This window comes from Oncorhynchus clarkii, chromosome 7 (genome assembly GCF_045791955.1).
Source record: "Oncorhynchus clarkii lewisi isolate Uvic-CL-2024 chromosome 7, UVic_Ocla_1.0, whole genome shotgun sequence".
NCBI classification, from domain to species: Eukaryota; Metazoa; Chordata; class Actinopteri; order Salmoniformes; family Salmonidae; genus Oncorhynchus; species Oncorhynchus clarkii.
In genome coordinates, this window is record NC_092153.1 from 2,778,874 (window position 1) to 2,796,473 (window position 17,600).

The following is a 17,600-nucleotide window of genomic DNA, read 5'->3' on the forward strand; positions in this document are numbered from 1 at the left end:
AATACATTATATACATGTAATACAAACTATAATGTATAGAATACATTATATACATGTAATACAAACTATAATGTATAGAATACATTATATACATGTAATACAAACTATAATGTATAGAATACATTATATACATGTAATACAAACTATAATGTATAGAATACATTATATACATGTAATACAAACTATAATGTATAGAATACATTATATACATGTAATACAAACTATAATGTATAGAATACATTATATACATGTAATACAAACTATAATGTATAGAATACATTATATACATGTAATACAAACTATAATGTATAGAATACATTATATACATGTAATACAAACTATAATGTATAGAATACATTATATACATGTAATACAAACTATAATGTATAGAATACATTATATACATGTAATACAAACTATAATGTATAGAATACATTATATACAGCGCATTCAGAAAGTATTCAGACCCCTTGACTTTTTCCACATTTTGTTTACGTTACAACCTTATTCTAAAATTGATTAAAAATAAAACCGTATGTCATCAATCTACACACAATACCCCATAATGACAAAGTAAAAACAGGTTTTTAGAAATATTTACAAATGTATTGAAAATAAAAAACAGATACCTTAATTACAGAATTATTCAGACCTTTTGCTATGAGACTCGAAATTGAGCTCTGGTGCATCTTGTTAACATTGATCATCCTAGAGATGTTTCTACAACTTGATTGGAGTCCACCTGTGGTAAATTACATTGATTGGATATGATTTGGAAAGGCACACACCTGTCTATATAAGGTCCCACAGTTGACAGTGCATGTCAGAGCAAAAACCAAGCCATTATGTCGAAGGCATTGTACGTGGCGCTCTGAGACAGGATTGTGTGGAGGCACAGATCTGGGGAAGGGTACCAAAACATTCCTGCAGGTCCCCAAGAACACAGTGGCTCCATCATTCTTCAATGGAAGATGTTTGGACCCTCCTTCCTAGAGCCTCCCGGCCAAACTGATCCATCAGGGGAGAAGGGCCTTGGTCAGGGAGGGAACCAAGAACCCAATGGTCACTCTAACAGAGCTCCAGAGTTCCTCTGTGGAGATGGGAGAACCTTCCAGAAGGACAACCAACTCTGCAGCACTCCACCAATCAGGCCTTTATGGTAGAGTGGCCAGACGGATTCTCGCTTGAACTCTTTGTTCTGAATGCCAAGGGTCACATCTGGAGGAAACCTGGCACCATCCCTACGGTGAAGCGTGGTGGCACCATCCCTACGGTGAAGCGTGGTGGCACCGTCCCTACGGTGAAGCGTGGTGGCAGCACCCCTACGGTGAAGCGTGGTGGCAGCATCCCTACGGTGAAGCGTGGTGGCACCGTCCCTACGGTGAAGCGTGGTGGCAGCATCCCTACGGTGAAGCGTGGTGGCAGCATCCCTACGGTGAAGCGTGGTGGCAGCATCCCTACGGTGAAGCGTGGTGGCAGCATCCCTACGGTGAAGCGTGGTGGCACCATCCCTACGGTGAAGCGTGGTGGCACCATCCCTACGGTGAAGCGTGGTGGTGGCACCATCCCTACGGTGAAGCGTGGTGGTGGCACCATCCCTATGGTGAAGCGTGGTGGTGGCACCATCCCTACGGTGAAGCGTGGTGGTGGCACCAACCCTACGGTGAAGCGTGGTGGCACCATCCCTACGGTGAAGCGTGGTGGCAGCATCATGCTGTGGGAATGTTTTTCAGCGGCAGGGACTGGGAGACTCGTCAGGATGGAGGGAAAGATGAACGGAACAAAGTACAGAGAGATCCTTAATGAAAACCTGCTCCAGAGCGATCAGGACCTCAGACTGGGGAAAAGGGTTCACCTTCCAACAGGACAATGAGTCTCTGAATGTCCTTGAGTGACCCAGCCAGAGCCCGGACTTGAACCCGATCGAACATTTCTGGAGAGACCTGAAAATAGCTGTGCTGCGACGCTCCCCATCCAACCTGACAGAGCTTGAGAGGATCTGCAGAGAAGAATGGGATAAACTCCCCGACTACAGGTGTGCCAAGCTTGTAGCTTCATACCCAAGAAGACTTGAGGCTGTAATCGCTGCCAAAGGTGCTTCAACAAAGTAAAAAGTTGGAAATCTTAATTAAAAAAAAAAAGTCAAGGTGTCTGAATACATTTGGAATGCAGTGTGTGTGTACACAGCCAGGTGTAGCTAGTCTAGTGGTGCAGCCAGCTGTCCTTCATACATACCAACACACACACTGTCATACACACATACACACCCCAGTGGAGGCTGGTGGGAGGCGCTATAGAAGGACCGGCTCATTGTAATGGAATGTAATAAATGGAGTCCAACGTGGTGTCCATACGTTTCATGTTTTTGGATACTAATTCCAGTCATTTACAATGAGCCTGTTCTCCAATAGCTCCTCCTACCAGCCTCCACTGACATACACAATCTCTCTCTCACACACTCTGAGACACGCACACACACACACACACACACACACAGACGACTGCCTCGACTGCCAAAGTAAGCTGTTAGCACGTCATCTTTTTATTTATAGTCAAAACATTCTGTTTAATTTTTTTTTTGCAAGACCGATCTCTATCTGCACGACATCCTCTCCTGCCAAACGCTCAATGGTCCTTATAAATGTCATTGGGAAATGTAATCCTAGTCTTTTATTTGTCAAACAAGTTTGTTCCTGTCTTGGATTCAACTTACTGAGAGAGAGGAGAGGGAGGGAGGGAGGGAGGGAGGGAGGGAGGGAGAGAGAGAGAGAAAGCGAGGGAGGGAAGGAGGGAGGAAGTGAGGGAGAGAAAGCGGGGGAGGGAGGGAGGGAGAGAAAGCGGGGGAGGGAGAGAAAGCGAGGGAGGGAAGGAGGGAGGGAAAGTGGGGGAGGGAGGGAGGGAAAGTGGGGGAGGGAGGGAGGGAAAGCGGGGGAGGGAGGGAGGGAATGAGGGAGGGAGGACGGGAAAGCGGGGAAGGAGGCGCGGGGGAGGGAGGGAATGAGGGAGGGAGGGAAAGCGGGGGAAGGAGGGAATGAGGGAGGGAGGGAAAGCGGGGGAAGGAGGGAATGAGGGAGGGAGGGAAAGCGGGGGAAGGAGGCAGGGAATGAGGGAGGGAGGGAAAGCGGGGGAGGGAATGAATGAGGGAGGGAGGGAGGCGGTCACAGAGTTACTCTTTAGAAGAACTAACATTTATCGATCCGTATCATAATAAACCTCATGGCCTTCTAAGGTCATTCAGACAGACGTTCTGGCTTCATCCCAAATGGTTCCCCATTCCCTATGTAGTGCACTACTTTAGACCCCGGCTGTAGGGGAATAGGGTGCCATTTGGGACATGGTTCAGTTGACATCACGAGAAATCTAAGTCAGGAGTTGTTCCTCCATCTGTTGATGCTGATAACATTTTAGAGACGTTGTTTTTCACTTCAGTGGTTTTCTCCCCCAGCCTTGTCTGGGGGTTGTAGTTCCAGAGATGGACCAATGGACACCCTTCTCTCTGTTTTTCTCCCTCCCTCTTTCTCCCCCTCTCTCTTTCTCTCCCTCTCTGTTAGATGTGGATGAGTGTGAGCAGGGAGTGTGTGAGGAGTGTGTGAACACACCCGGTAGTTTCCGGTGTTTCTGTGACGGTCGGCAGGGCAAGAAGTTGAGCCACGACCTCAGGAGCTGTCAGGTAAAAAGTCCCCACTCACATTATCAAGACCCGTAGAAAACATTATCAAGACCCGTAGAAAACATTATCAAGACCTGTAGAAAACATGATCAAGACCCGTAGAAAACATTATCAAGACCCGTAGAAAACATGATCAAGACCCGTAGAAAACATGATCAAGACCCGTAGAAAACATGATCAAGACCCGTAGAAAACATTATCAAGACAAAACATTATCAAGACCCGTAGAAAACATTGTCAAGACCCGTAGAAAACATTATCAAGACAAAACATTGTCAAGACCCGTAGAAAACATTATCAAGACCCGTAGAAAACATTATCAAAACCCGTAGAAAACATTATCAAGACCCGTAGAAAACATTATCAAGACCCGTAGAAAATTTATCAAGACCCGTAGAAAACATCAAGACCCGTAGAAAACATTTATCAAGACCCGTAGAAAACATTATCAAGACAAAACATTATCAAGACCCGTAGAAAACATTGTCAAGACCCGTAGAAAACATTATCAAGACAAAACATTGTCAAGACCCGTAGAAAACATTATCAAGACCCGTAGAAAACATTGTCAAGACCCGTAGAAAACATTATCAAGACCCGTAGAAAACTTTATCAAGACCCGTAGAAAACATTATCAAGACCCGTAGAAAACATTATCAAGACCCGTAGAAAACATTATCAAGACCCGTAGAAAACATTATCAAGACCCGTAGAAAACATTATCAAGACCCGTAGAAAACACCCCACATCTATTAGTCCGGGATTCAGTCAAAGATTCATTATCGACAAGCAGCACTGTACTCTAGACCAGGGCTCCCAACCCTCTTCCTGGAGATCTACCGTCCTGTGGATGTTCAGTCTACTAGCTACTTCCAGACACAAATGGGAGAACACCTCACTCTGAGCATGTTACTCATCGTAGCAGAGCTGGTTAGGCTGTTTTCATGTTATCCAGAGCGTTGGTGACTGTAACTGTGCTGCCTGTAACAATTGAATTGTTTTTTTGCCGACATTTACTGACACTGGTTATATTCAACGGTGTAGCGCGTTCGTAAATTCCTCAGTTATTCTGCGCTCTGAAATCGGAGTAGATAGCCAGAGTGAATTAACTGCTGCAACACTATACTCATTCCTCCCCCTCTCTTTCCCCCACCTCTTTCCCCCACCTCTTTCCCCCACCTCTCTCTCCTCCCCACCTCTCTCCTCCCCACCTCTATCTCCCCCACTTCTCTCTCCCCCACCTCTCTCTACTCCCCCACCTCTCTCTCCCCCACCTCTCTCTCCTCCCCACCTCTCTCTCCCCCACCTCTCTCTCCTCCCCACTTCGCTCTCCTCCCCCCCTCTCCCCCACCAGGAGATCACTACATGCGTCTCTCTCACCATGAAGAGGAACTCCCGTTCTCTCTACCTGGGCCGAATGTTCAGCGGAGTCCCAGTGGTCAGGCTACGCTTCCGCAGGAGAGTCCAGACTGGGTAGGCCTTACCTTTTACCTCTAACCTTTTAACCTTACCAGTCTCCTGAGGTTTCAACCTCTTTTCCAAGAGACCTGGAAAGATGCCAGCAAGGAAAAAGCATTTTAAGGGTTTATAGGTCCAACCATAGTCTTGTACCATTGTAGAATTATATTACATCCTGTCTTTGTCTCTCCCTCCTCTAGCTTCTCAGCTGAGTTTGACCTCCGTACCTTTGACCCAGAGGGGGTCATCTTCTTCGCTGGTGGTCACCTGAACAGTTCCTGGATTGTTCTTGCAATGCATCATGGGAAACTGGAGCTGCAGCTGAGGTACGGGGCGGTCAGCCGGGTCACCAGCAGCGGGCCTGCCGTCAACGACGGACAGTGGAGAAAGGTCAGAGGTTATTCTGGGGTTTACAAGGTGGGGGTGTAACTTATGGGTTGGGTCTCAATAGTCTAAAGTGGCATCTCCTCTCCTGAGGGGTCGTTGACTCAGGGGTGCATCCCAAACGGCCCCCTATTCCCTATGTAGTGCACTACTTTTTGGAGGTGTTACTGGGGACCTGGTCAGAATGTGTGCTGTATAGGAAGTAGGATATCATTTGGGACTGAGACACTGTAGGATAAGAACGTGTCAAATGTTTTTTTTTTTTTTACAATTTGAGCTCCTGTCTTTTCTGATTGGTCTGTAGATCTCAGTGGAGGAGCAGGGGCGGAGTCTGGTGATAAAGATTGACAGGGAGGCAGTGATGAAGATAGCTGTGAATGGAGATCTGTTCACCCTGAAGAAAGGCATGCATGAACTCAACCTGACTGTAGGGGGCGTCCCTTTCAAAGAGGACAGTCTCATCAACCAGGTTAGGGGGGGGTGGGGTCTGTTCTCTCTAGAATCTCTGTTATGGGGAGATGTGCGTGTTGTGTTCTCTGCCTAATGTGTGTTCTCCAGGTGAACCCGAGGTTTGATGGCTGTATGCGTGAGTGGCGCTGGTTAACCGGAGAGGATACGTCCATTCAGGAGACCATCAAGTCTAATGACAACATGCAGTGTTTCAGTACAGAAAACCCCGGAACCTATTACCCTGGGACAGGCTTCGCTCAGTTCAACATCACATACGGTGGGTCTGGTGTGTGTGTGTGTGTGTGTGTGTGTGTGTGTGTGTGTGTGTGTGTGTGTGTGTGTGTATACACGTCTCTATGCATCTTCTGATTTGTATGTATCGTTTACACATTGACCTGTGTATGTATAACCACATCTCTCTCCCCAGCAGAGTCCCAGTCTCTGAGTATCCAGCTGACTCTCATCTCTCTCCCCAGCAGAGTCCCAGTCTCTGAGTATCCAGCTGACTCATCTCTCTCCCCAGCAGAGTCCCAGTCTCTGAGTATCCAGCTGACTCACATCTCTCCCCCAGCAGAGTCCCAGTCTCTGAGTATCCAGCTGACTCATCTCTCTCCCCGGCAGAGTCCCAGTCTCTGAGTATCCAGCTGACTCAACTCTCTCCCCGGCAGAGTCCCAGTCTCTGAGTATCCAGCTGACTCATCTCTCTCCCCAGTAGAGTCCCAGTCTCTGAGTATCCAGCTGACTCACATCTCTCTCCCCCAGCAGAGTCCCAGTCTCTGAGTATCCAGCTGACTCACATCTCTCTCCCCCAGCAGAGTCCCAGTCTCTGAGTATCCAGCTGACTCATCTCTCCCCCAGCAGAGTCCCAGTCTCTGAGTATCCAGCTGACTCATCTCTCTCCCCGGCAGAGTCCCAGTCCCTGAGTATCCAGCTGACTCACATCTCTCTCCCCCAGCAGAGTCCCAGTCTCTGAGTATCCAGCTGACTCACATCTCTCTCCCCCAGCAGAGTCCCAGTCTCTGAGTATCCAGCTGACTCACATCTCTCTCCCCCAGCAGAGTCCCAGTCCCTGAGTATCCAGCTGACTCACACCTCTCCCCCAGCAGAGTCCCAGTCTCTGAGTATCCAGCTGACTCATCTCTCTCCCCGGCAGAGTCCCAGTCTCTGAGTATCCAGCTGACTCACATCTCTCTCCCCCAGCAGAGTCCCAGTCCCTGAGTATCCAGCTGACTCTGAGACCAGCCTCCACTGTTGGGGTTCTATTGGCCCTGGTTTATCAGGACAGCGTCCCTCTCTCCATCTCTCTCTCCGACTACCACAGAGACAACCAGGAGTGGCGGGAGGTGAGAGGTTACTTGGCCCGACGCTGTCGGTCTTTCTGACTCAATTTGCTTTATTGGCATGAAGTAACAATGTAGATGTTGCGAAAGCTTACTTTGGAGATTTACAATATTAACATAATTAATAATAATAATCAATATTGTCAGGGACAACAGTAACAACAATAACCAAGGGTCAAAATAACCATTGAACGATAACAATGGAGGACATGTGCAGGTTGGTTGGTCAGTCAGACACTGTGGCAGGCAGCAATGTAGTGCGCTGCCAACCCACAGCTCTCTGCCTCCTCCCCCAACAGGACGGGTAGCCTATCCTCATCAGAGAGGTCTTTGAAACCTTGGATAAGGGTTTCAAATTTGGGGAAATTAAACTCTAATTGTTTTATATTTTTGACATTTTGTCAGGATATGCAGGTCCGTCTCAGGTTCTGCTGTTGTGTCGATTTAGGGCCAGATAGCACTGCATTGTGTTTGTGTTTCCCAGTAAGCAATATAGTTTTGGTTTTGACTGTGTTGTAATTTGGTTTATTCTGATTGGTTGGATGTTCTGGTCCTGAGGCTTCAGTGTGTTAGTAGAACAGGTTTGTGAACTCAGCCCCAGGACCAGCTGGATGAGGGGACTGAGGCTTCAGTGTGTTAGTAGAACAGGTGTGTGAACTCAGGACCAGCTGGATGAGGGGACTGAGGCTTCAGTGTGTTAGTAGAACAGGTTTGTGAACTCAGGACCAGCTGGATGAGGGGACTGAGGCTTCAGTGTGTTAGTAGAACAGGTTTGTGAACTCAGGACCAGCTGGATGAGGGGACTGAGGCTTCAGTGTGTTAGTAGAACAGGTTAGTGAACTCAGGACCAGCTGGATGAGGGGACTGAGGCTTCAGTGTGTTAGTAGAACAGGTTAGTGAACTCAGCCCCAGCTGGATGAGGGGACTGAGGCTTCAGTATGTTAGTAGAACAGGTTTGTGAACTCAGCCCCAGCTGGATGAGGGGACTGAGGCTTCAGTATGTTAGTAGAACAGGTTAGTGAACTCAGCCCCAGGACCAGCTGGATGAGGGGACTGAGGCTTCAGTGTGTTAGTAGAACAGGTTTGTGAACTCAGGACCAGCTGGATGAGGGGACTGAGGCTTCAGTATGTTAGTAGAACAGGTTTGTGAACTCAGCCCCAGGACCAGCTGGATGAGGGGACTGAGACTTCAGTGTGTTAGTAGAACAGGTGTGTGAACTCAGGACCAGCTGGATGAGGGGACTGAGGCTTCAGTTTGTTAGTAGAACAGGTGTGTGAACTCAGGACCAGCTGGATGAGGGGACTGAGGCTTCAGTGTGTTAGTAGAACAGGTTTGTGAACTCAGGACCAGCTGGATGAGGGGACTGAGGCTTCAGTGTGTTAGTAGAACAGGTTAGTGAACTCAGGACCAGCTGGATGAGGGGACTGAGGCTTCAGTGTGTTAGTAGAACAGGTTAGTGAACTCAGCCCCAGCTGGATGAGGGGACTGAGGCTTCAGTATGTTAGTAGAACAGGTTTGTGAACTCAGCCCCAGCTGGATGAGGGGACTGAGGCTTCAGTATGTTAGTAGAACAGGTTAGTGAACTCAGCCCCAGGACCAGCTGGATGAGGGGACTGAGGCTTCAGTGTGTTAGTAGAACAGGTTTGTGAACTCAGGACCAGCTGGATGAGGGGACTGAGGCTTCAGTATGTTAGTAGAACAGGTTTGTGAACTCAGCCCCAGGACCAGCTGGATGAGGGGACTGAGACTTCAGTGTGTTAGTAGAACAGGTGTGTGAACTCAGGACCAGCTGGATGAGGGGACTGAGGCTTCAGTTTGTTAGTAGAACAGGTGTGTGAACTCAGGACCAGCTGGATGAGGGGACTGAGGCTTCAGTTTGTTAGTAGAACAGGTGTGTGAACTCAGCCCCAGCTGGATGAGGGGACTGAGGCTTCAGTATGTTAGTAGAACAGGTTAGTGAACTCAGCCCCAGGACCAGCTGGATGAGGGGACTGAGGCTTCAGTGTGTTAGTAGAACAGGTTTGTGAACTCAGGACCAGCTGGATGAGGGGACTGAGGCTTCAGTATGTTAGTAGAACAGGTTTGTGAACTCAGCCCCAGGACCAGCTGGATGAGGGGACTGAGACTTCAGTGTGTTAGTAGAACAGGTGTGTGAACTCAGGACCAGCTGGATGAGGGGACTGAGGCTTCAGTTTGTTAGTAGAACAGGTGTGTGAACTCAGGACCAGCTGGATGAGGGGACTGAGGCTTCAGTGTGTTAGTAGAACAGGTTTGTGAACTCAGGACCAGCTGGATGAGGGGACTGAGGCTTCAGTGTGTTAGTAGAACAGGTTAGTGAACTCAGGACCAGCTGGATGAGGGGACTGAGGCTTCAGTGTGTTAGTAGAACAGGTTAGTGAACTCAGCCCCAGCTGGATGAGGGGACTGAGGCTTCAGTATGTTAGTAGAACAGGTTTGTGAACTCAGCCCCAGCTGGATGAGGGGACTGAGGCTTCAGTATGTTAGTAGAACAGGTTAGTGAACTCAGCCCCAGGACCAGCTGGATGAGGGGACTGAGGCTTCAGTGTGTTAGTAGAACAGGTTTGTGAACTCAGGACCAGCTGGATGAGGGGACTGAGGCTTCAGTATGTTAGTAGAACAGGTTTGTGAACTCAGCCCCAGGACCAGCTGGATGAGGGGACTGAGACTTCAGTGTGTTAGTAGAACAGGTGTGTGAACTCAGGACCAGCTGGATGAGGGGACTGAGGCTTCAGTTTGTTAGTAGAACAGGTGTGTGAACTCAGGACCAGCTGGATGAGGGGACTGAGGCTTCAGTTTGTTAGTAGAACAGGTGTGTGAACTCAGGACCAGCTGGATGAGGGGACTGAGGCTTCAGTTTGTTAGTAGAACAGGTGTGTGAACTCAGAACCAGCTGGATGAGGGGACTGAGGCTTCAGTTTGTTAGTAGAACAGGTTTGTGAACTCAGGACCAGCTGGATGAGGGGACTGAGGCTTCAATGTGTTAGAACAGGTTTGTGAACTCAGGACCAGCTGGATGAGGGGACTGAGGCTTCAGTGTGTTAGAACAGGTTTGTGAACTCAGGACCAGCTGGATGAGGGGACTGAGGCTTCAGTGTGTTAGTAGAACAGGTTTGTGAACTCAGGACCAGCTGGATGAGGGGACTGAGGCTTCAGTTTGTTAGTAGAACAGGTTTGTGAACTCAGGACCAGCTGGATGAGGGGACTGAGGCTTCAGTGTGTTAGTAGAACAGGTTAGTGAACTTAGGACCAGCTGGATGAGGGGACTGAGGCTTCAGTTTGTTAGTAGAACAGGTTTGTGAACTCAGAACCAGCTGGATGAGGGGACTGAGGCTTCAGTTTGTTAGTAGAACAGGTTAGTGAACTTAGGACCAGCTGGATGAGGGGACTGAGGCTTCAGTTTGTTAGTAGAACAGGTGTGTGAACTCAGAACCAGCTGGATGAGGGGACTGAGGCTTCAGTTTGTTAGTAGAACAGGTTTGTGAACTCAGGACCAGCTGGATGAGGGGACTGAGGCTTCAATGTGTTAGAACAGGTTTGTGAACTCAGGACCAGCTGGATGAGGGGACTGAGGCTTCAGTGTGTTAGAACAGGTTTGTGAACTCAGGACCAGCTGGATGAGGGGACTGAGGCTTCAGTGTGTTAGTAGAACAGGTTTGTGAACTCAGGACCAGCTGGATGAGGGGACTGAGGCTTCAGTTTGTTAGTAGAACAGGTTTGTGAACTCAGGACCAGCTGGATGAGGGGACTGAGGCTTCAGTGTGTTAGTAGAACAGGTTAGTGAACTTAGGACCAGCTGGATGAGGGGACTGAGGCTTCAGTTTGTTAGTAGAACAGGTTTGTGAACTCAGAACCAGCTGGATGAGGGGACTGAGGCTTCAGTTTGTTAGTAGAACAGGTTAGTGAACTTAGGACCAGCTGGATGAGGGGACTGAGGCTTCAGTTTGTTAGTAGAACAGGTTTGTGAACTCAGGACCAGCTGGATGAGGGGACTGAGGCTTCAGTTTGTTAGTAGAACAGGTGTGTGAACTCAGGACCAGCTGGATGAGGGGACTGAGACTTCAGTGTGTTGAGTTTGAGTTTATTTTATTTTTACAGGGACAGTGCACATTAATCAACGTTTCAGTAAAAGTGCCGGTTTTAGCCAGCCGGCTAATTTTCAACCGCAGTCCCTGGGCAGGTTATTAAAAACAATTACAATATAGACAATAGCAGCATAGAACAAGCAAGACATAGCAACAGGTTAGTAGAACAGGTTTGTGAACTCAGGACCAGCTGGATGAGGGGACTGAGGCTTCAGTGTGTTAGTAGAACAGGTTTGTGAACTCAGGACCAGCTGGATGAGGGGACTGAGGCTTCAGTGTGTTAGTAGAACAGGTTTGTGAACTCAGGACCAGCTGGATGAGGGGACTGAGGCTTCAGTGTGTTAGTAGAACAGGTTTGTGAACTCAGGACCAGCTGGATGAGGGGACTCTCTTCTCAGCTCTTGGTGTTGCAGGGCTTGGTAATGATATGATATGTCACTGTATGTTTCCGAAACTGAATTGTTATTTTTTTTAGTTTTTATTATAAATGGATATTGGTCTAATTCTGCCCTGCATGCATGGCTGTCTGACTCGCAGTCTGACTCTGACCTCTGTCTGACTCTGACCTCTCTCTGTCTGTCTGACTCTGACCTCTCTCTCTCTGTCTGTCTGACTCTGACTTCTCTCTGTCTGTCTGACTCTGACCTCTCTCTGTCTGTCTGACTCTGACCTCTCTCTGTCTGTCTGACTCTGACCTCTCTCTCTCTGTCTGTCTGACTCTGACCTCTCTCTCTCTGTCTGTCTGACTCTGACCTCTCTCTGTCTGTCTGACTCTGACCTCTGTCTGTCTGTCTGTCTGTCTGACTCTGACCTCTCTCTCTCTGTCTGTCTGACTCTGACCTCTCTCTCTCTGTCTGTCTGACTCTGACCTCTCTCTCTCTGTCTGTCTGACTCTGACCTCTCTCTGTCTGTCTGACTCTGACCTCTCTCTGTCTGTCTGACTCTGACCTCTCTCTCTCTGTCTGTCTGACTCTGACCTCTCTCTGTCTGTCTGACTTCTCTCTCTCTGTCTGTCTGACTCTGACCTCTCTCTGTCTGTCTGTCTGTCTGACTCTGACCTTTCTCTGTCTGACTCTGACCTCTCTCTGTCTGTCTGACTCTGACCTCTCTCTGGCTGTCTGAATTCATGTTTTGTTTGTCTCGAGTGTGATGTCTGTCTGTCTGTCTGTCTGACTCTAACCTCTCTCTGTCTGTCTGACTCTGACCTCTCTCTGGCTGTCTGAATTCATGTTTTGTTTGTCTCGAGTGTGATGTCTGTCTGACTGTCTGTTTCTCTCTTCCCCCCCAGTATGTCCTGGTCTCTGTGGGTGATGTGATCGTGGCCAGCGCCCCGGCCTTCCTGTGTGATGCAGAGGTTCATGAGGTCAATGTGACGGTCAGTGGGAACCTGACCATACTAGAGGTGGACGGTCAGCCTGGACAGAGTCACACCACACCTGGACAGGAGACGGTTGACCTCAGCCTGCCTTCAACCACCTTTATAGGAGGGCTCCCCGGTGAGTTAGACGGGTATAGGAGGGCTACCCGGTGAGGTAGATGGGTATAGGAGGGCTCCCCGGTGAGTTAGACAGGTATAGGAGGGCTACCCGGTGAGGTAGATGGGTATAGGAGGGTGAGGTAGATGGGTATAGGAGGGCTACCCGGTGAGGTAGACGGGTATAGGAGGGCTCCCCGGTGAGGTAGACGGGTATAGGAGGGTGAGGTAGACGGGTATAGGAGGGCTCCCCAGTGAGGTAGACGGGTATAGGAGGGCTCCCCGGTGAGGTAGACGGGTATAGGAGGGCTCCCCGGTGAGGTAGACGGGTATAGGAGGGCTCCCCGGTGAGGTAGACGGGTATAGGAGGGCTCCCCGGTGAGGTAGACGGGTATAGGAGGGTGAGGTAGACGGGTATAGGAGGGCTCCCCGGTGAGGTAGACGGGTATAGGAGGGTGAGGTAGACGGGTATAGGAGGGTGAGGTAGACGGGTATAGGAGGGCTCCCCGGTGAGGTAGACGGGTATAGGAGGGTGAGGTAGACGGGTATAGGAGGGCTCCCCGGTGAAGTAGACGGGTATAGGAGGGTGAGGTAGACGGGTATAGGAGGGCTCCCCGGTGAGGTAGACGGGTATAGGAGGGCTCCCCGGTGAGGTAGACGGGTATAGGAGGGCTCCCCGGTGAGGTAGACGGGTATAGGAGGGTGAGGTAGACGGGTATAGGAGGGCTCCCCAGTGAGGTAGACGGGTATAGGAGGGCTCCCCGGTGAGGTAGACGGGTATAGGAGGGTGAGGTAGACGGGTATAGGAGGGCTCCCCGGTGAGGTAGACGGGTATAGGAGGGCTCCCCGGTGAGGTAGACGGGTATAGGAGGGCTCCCCGGTGAGGTAGACGGGTATAGGAGGGTGAGGTAGACGGGTATAGGAGGGTGAGGTAGACGGGTATAGGAGGGTGAGGTAGACGGGTATAGGAGGGCTCCCCGGTGAGGTAGACGGGTATAGGAGGGTGAGGTAGACGGGTATAGGAGGGCTCCCCGGTGAAGTAGACGGGTATAGGAGGGTGAGGTAGACGGGTATAGGAGGGCTCCCCGGTGAGGTAGACGGGTATAGGAGGGCTCCCCGGTGAAGTAGACGGGTATAGGCAGAGAGAGACATGTAACAACACACACTCATTACTACTGTACTCTAGACAAACACCCAGTTACGAATAAAGAGACACACACACACACACACAGTTTCGCCATTACCATTAACCACTTCTCCTGGTGTCATTAATTTCCGGTCTGACCCCTGACCTGTGACCTCTAACCCCTGTACCAGACGTGCCCCTGGTGTCGACCCTGGTGTCGTCGTTCTACCGCGGCTGCATGGAGGTGACGATCAACGGCCTGGCTCTGGACCTGGACGAGGCCTTCCACAAACACAACGACATCCGCTCCCACTCCTGTCCTCTGCTGGGGGGGGCCTTGTGACCGCTGCAGTCCCCTTCAGCCCCGTCCTCACTGGAGCAGGGGGGAGTTACCCCTAGACACTGATCTTGGGTCAGTTTGACATTTCCCCCACAGGATTAGGGGGAATGGAAGCTGATCCTAGACACTGATCTTGGGTCAGTTTGACATTTCCTCCACAGGATTAGGGGGAATGGAAGCTGATCCTAGATCTGTAGCAAGGGGAGTCTTCACCCTGTCCACTACAGTCCACCATAACCCACAGGGCCTTAACCTAAGCAAGGAATGAGTCCCAAATAGCACTCTATTCCCTATATGACCCCTATGGGTTCTGGTCAAAACTAGTGCACTATTTAGGGAATAGGGTGCCATTTGGAATGTACCCAGGAGCTGGCCGAGTGGCCAACCCTTCTCCTGACCAACCCTCAGTCATTCTGCCCTCAGCGTGATTGAATGTAGGAGCAGCACTCTCACATCTGAGGTTGCAGGTGCGTAGGAAAATTCAGTGATATCTTGAAAAGAAAAATCCAATATTTCACATGGCTCTTGACAGTATGTTTTAGTGTAATGAGGTTATGTACCGGCCTCACGGCCTTCGTCAGAGCTCGCGGTGATCAAACAGGATCCATAAGTGGAATAACTGGCAGTACTCCAGAAGAGGTTTGGTCAACTGACCCAGTCCATTGTGGAACAAACCCTATCAGGTGTGTGTGGGGTTGTAATTCAGTAGCACAAGGCTTTGTTGTTGTAAAACTAGCACACCATCGCAGGTGAAAATGGACTGAGTTTAATACAAACATCTGTTCGGTGCTTTCCAACTTAATGCAAACTTAGTCTACCTGCAATTTAGCTCTGCACACTGCCTACATATTACAACATAGGGCCTTCTGTTAATAAGACCCCATTTAAGACCCTTCCTTCCCCTCCCAAACCATTCTTCTAGTCCTCCACAGTTACATCCACCCCACCGTCAGCCAATGAAACACTCCATACTGTCCCCCTTTCACATGCCCCGCCCTCCTGCCCTCAGTATCACCAATCAGCACACGCCAGGAACACACTTTAAGCCAATCAGACGAGGCTAATTAACATGCAGTAACCAATCAGACACACGGGGAAGGGCATCAAGAGCACTGCTTCACCCCACTGAGCTACTGAGAGAATAGGAGTGGAAGTGTTGTAATATACTGTATGTGTAAATAATGTCATGCTTTTTAGAAATAAAGACAAAAGGAAACAAACAAAGACCTGAACGCATTGAGATAATCACCCAAAACAGTTTCACTTCTCTACAGAATGTCAGAACTTTCTTCAATTTATTAGGCCAGAAAGGGCTGCAGTATTTCCTCCTCTGGGATCTAGAGTTTCTGATGAGTTTCACAGTGGAGCGATCGATGGTTTTCTCTTCTGTGTTGTGTGTTATTATACTATATGTTTGTTTGGCTGCTGATTTGTTCTCCTGTCTTTTAGTCTGTACATCCCTGATCACATCAATTCAGTCTGATTTGAAAACGTAATAAAGATGATGACATGGGAGTTTTAAAACGGGTTGTGGAGAGATTTATTTTTAGTATTTTATTTTTTTCATTGTGCTTCTCATTATGTCTTAGCCCAGTGTGACCATGATAATGTCCCAAATGGGACCCTATGTAGTCCACTAGTTTTGAACAGGGCCCTGGTCATCAGAGCTGAACACTGCAACTACATCACATGACCACTAGGTGGAACCAGAAGCGTAATAACAAATTGCACGGTTCAGTCAGTATTTTTATATAATGTAAAACATTTTAATACCGGGATCCCACCACTGTGAGAGAAGTTGGTTCACATTTCAAACATTTGGTTCTCCTCTCAATTTATGTTCCAGTTAATCGCTGACCCAAGCCCTTCCTACTCTCTGACCCAAGCCCTTCCTACTCTCTGACCCAAGCCCTTCCTACTCTCTGACCCAAGCCCTTCCTACTCTCTGACCCAAGCCCTTCCTACTCTCTGACCCAAGCTCTTCCTACTCTCTGACCCAAGCCCTTCCAACTCTCTGACCCAAGCCCTTCCTACTCTCTGACCCAAGCCCTTCCAACTCTCTGACCCAAGCCCTTCCTACTCTCTGACCCAAGCCCTTCCAACTCTCTGAACCAAGCCCTTCCTACTCTCTGACCCAAGCCCTTCCAACTCTCTGACCCAAGCCCTTCCTTCTCACTGAACCAAGCCCTTCCTACTCTCTGAACCAAGCCCTTCCTTCTCACTGACCCAAGCCCTTCCTACTCTCTGACCCAAGCCCTTCCTACTCTCTGACCCAAGCCCTTCCTACTCTCTGACCCAAGCCCTTCCTACTCTCTGACCTAAGCCCTTCCTACTCTCTGACCCAGGCCCTTCCTACTCTCTGACCCAGGCCCTTCCTACTCTCTGACCCAAGCCCTTCCTTCTCACTGACCCAAGCCCTTCCTACTCTCTGAACCAAGCCCTTCCTGCTCTCTGAACCAAGCCCTTCCTACTCTCTGACCCAAGCCCTTCCTACTCTCTGACCCAAGCCCTTCCTTCTCTCTACAGAAGTGTGTATATAACTCTCTCTAATTTCTATTTCAGTTTGGACACACCTACTCATTCTAGTTTTTTTCTGTGTAACTATTTTCTACATTGTAGAATAATAGTGAAGACATCAAAACTATGAAATAACATATGGAAACATCTAGTATCCAAATATGAGATTCTTCAAAGTATCCAACCTTTGCCTTGACAGCTTTGCACACTTTTGGCATTCTCTCAACCAGCTTCATGAGGTAGTCACCTGGAATGCATTTTAATTAACAGGTGTGCCTTAAGTTATTGTGTGTCATTTATTTCCCTCTTAATGCGTTTGAGCCAATCAGTTGTGCTGTGACCAGGTAGGGGTGGTATACAGAATATAGGCCTATTTGGTAAAAGACCAAGTCCATGTTATGGCAAGAACAGCTCAAATAAGCAAAGAGAAACGACAGTCCATCATTACTTTAAGACATGAAGGTCAGTCCATCATTACTTTAAGACATGAAGGTCAGTCCATCATTACTTTAAGACATGAAGGTCAGTCCATCATTACTTTAAGACATGGTCAGTCCATCATTACTTTAAGACATGAAGGTCAGTCCATCATTACTATAAGACATGAAGGTCAGTCCATCATTACTATAAGACATGAAGGTCAGTCCATCATTACTATAAGACATGAAGGTCAGTCCATCATTACTTTAAGACATGAAGGTCAGTCCATCATTACTTTAAGACATGGTCAGTCCATC

The 17,600-nt window shown here is 48.8% G+C and overlaps 1 protein-coding gene across 4 annotated transcripts in view; it reads left to right on the top strand.

Annotated features, from left to right (window-relative positions):
• The window catches only part of LOC139412722 (growth arrest-specific protein 6-like), a 29,840-nt gene extending 13,970 nt beyond the window's left edge, over nucleotides 1-15,870 (top strand). Inside the window, exons 8-15 of one of the 4 annotated variants that reach the window (XM_071159388.1) lie at nucleotides 3,552-3,670; nucleotides 5,025-5,143; nucleotides 5,329-5,518; nucleotides 5,817-5,981; nucleotides 6,071-6,239; nucleotides 7,166-7,305; nucleotides 12,695-12,933; nucleotides 14,198-15,870. In XM_071159388.1, coding sequence (XP_071015489.1) covers nucleotides 3,552-3,670; nucleotides 5,025-5,143; nucleotides 5,329-5,518; nucleotides 5,817-5,981; nucleotides 6,071-6,239; nucleotides 7,166-7,305; nucleotides 12,695-12,933; nucleotides 14,198-14,405 — 1,349 coding nt within the window. In that variant the 3' untranslated portion in view covers nucleotides 14,406-15,870. Of the gene's footprint in view, nucleotides 1-3,551; nucleotides 3,671-5,024; nucleotides 5,144-5,328; nucleotides 5,519-5,816; nucleotides 5,982-6,070; nucleotides 6,240-7,162; nucleotides 7,306-12,694; nucleotides 12,934-14,197 lie in introns of all 4 variants that reach the window. The other 3 variants (XM_071159391.1, XM_071159387.1, XM_071159389.1) reach the window with 3 other exon arrangements.
• The last annotated feature ends 1,730 nt before the right edge of the window (nucleotides 15,871-17,600 follow it).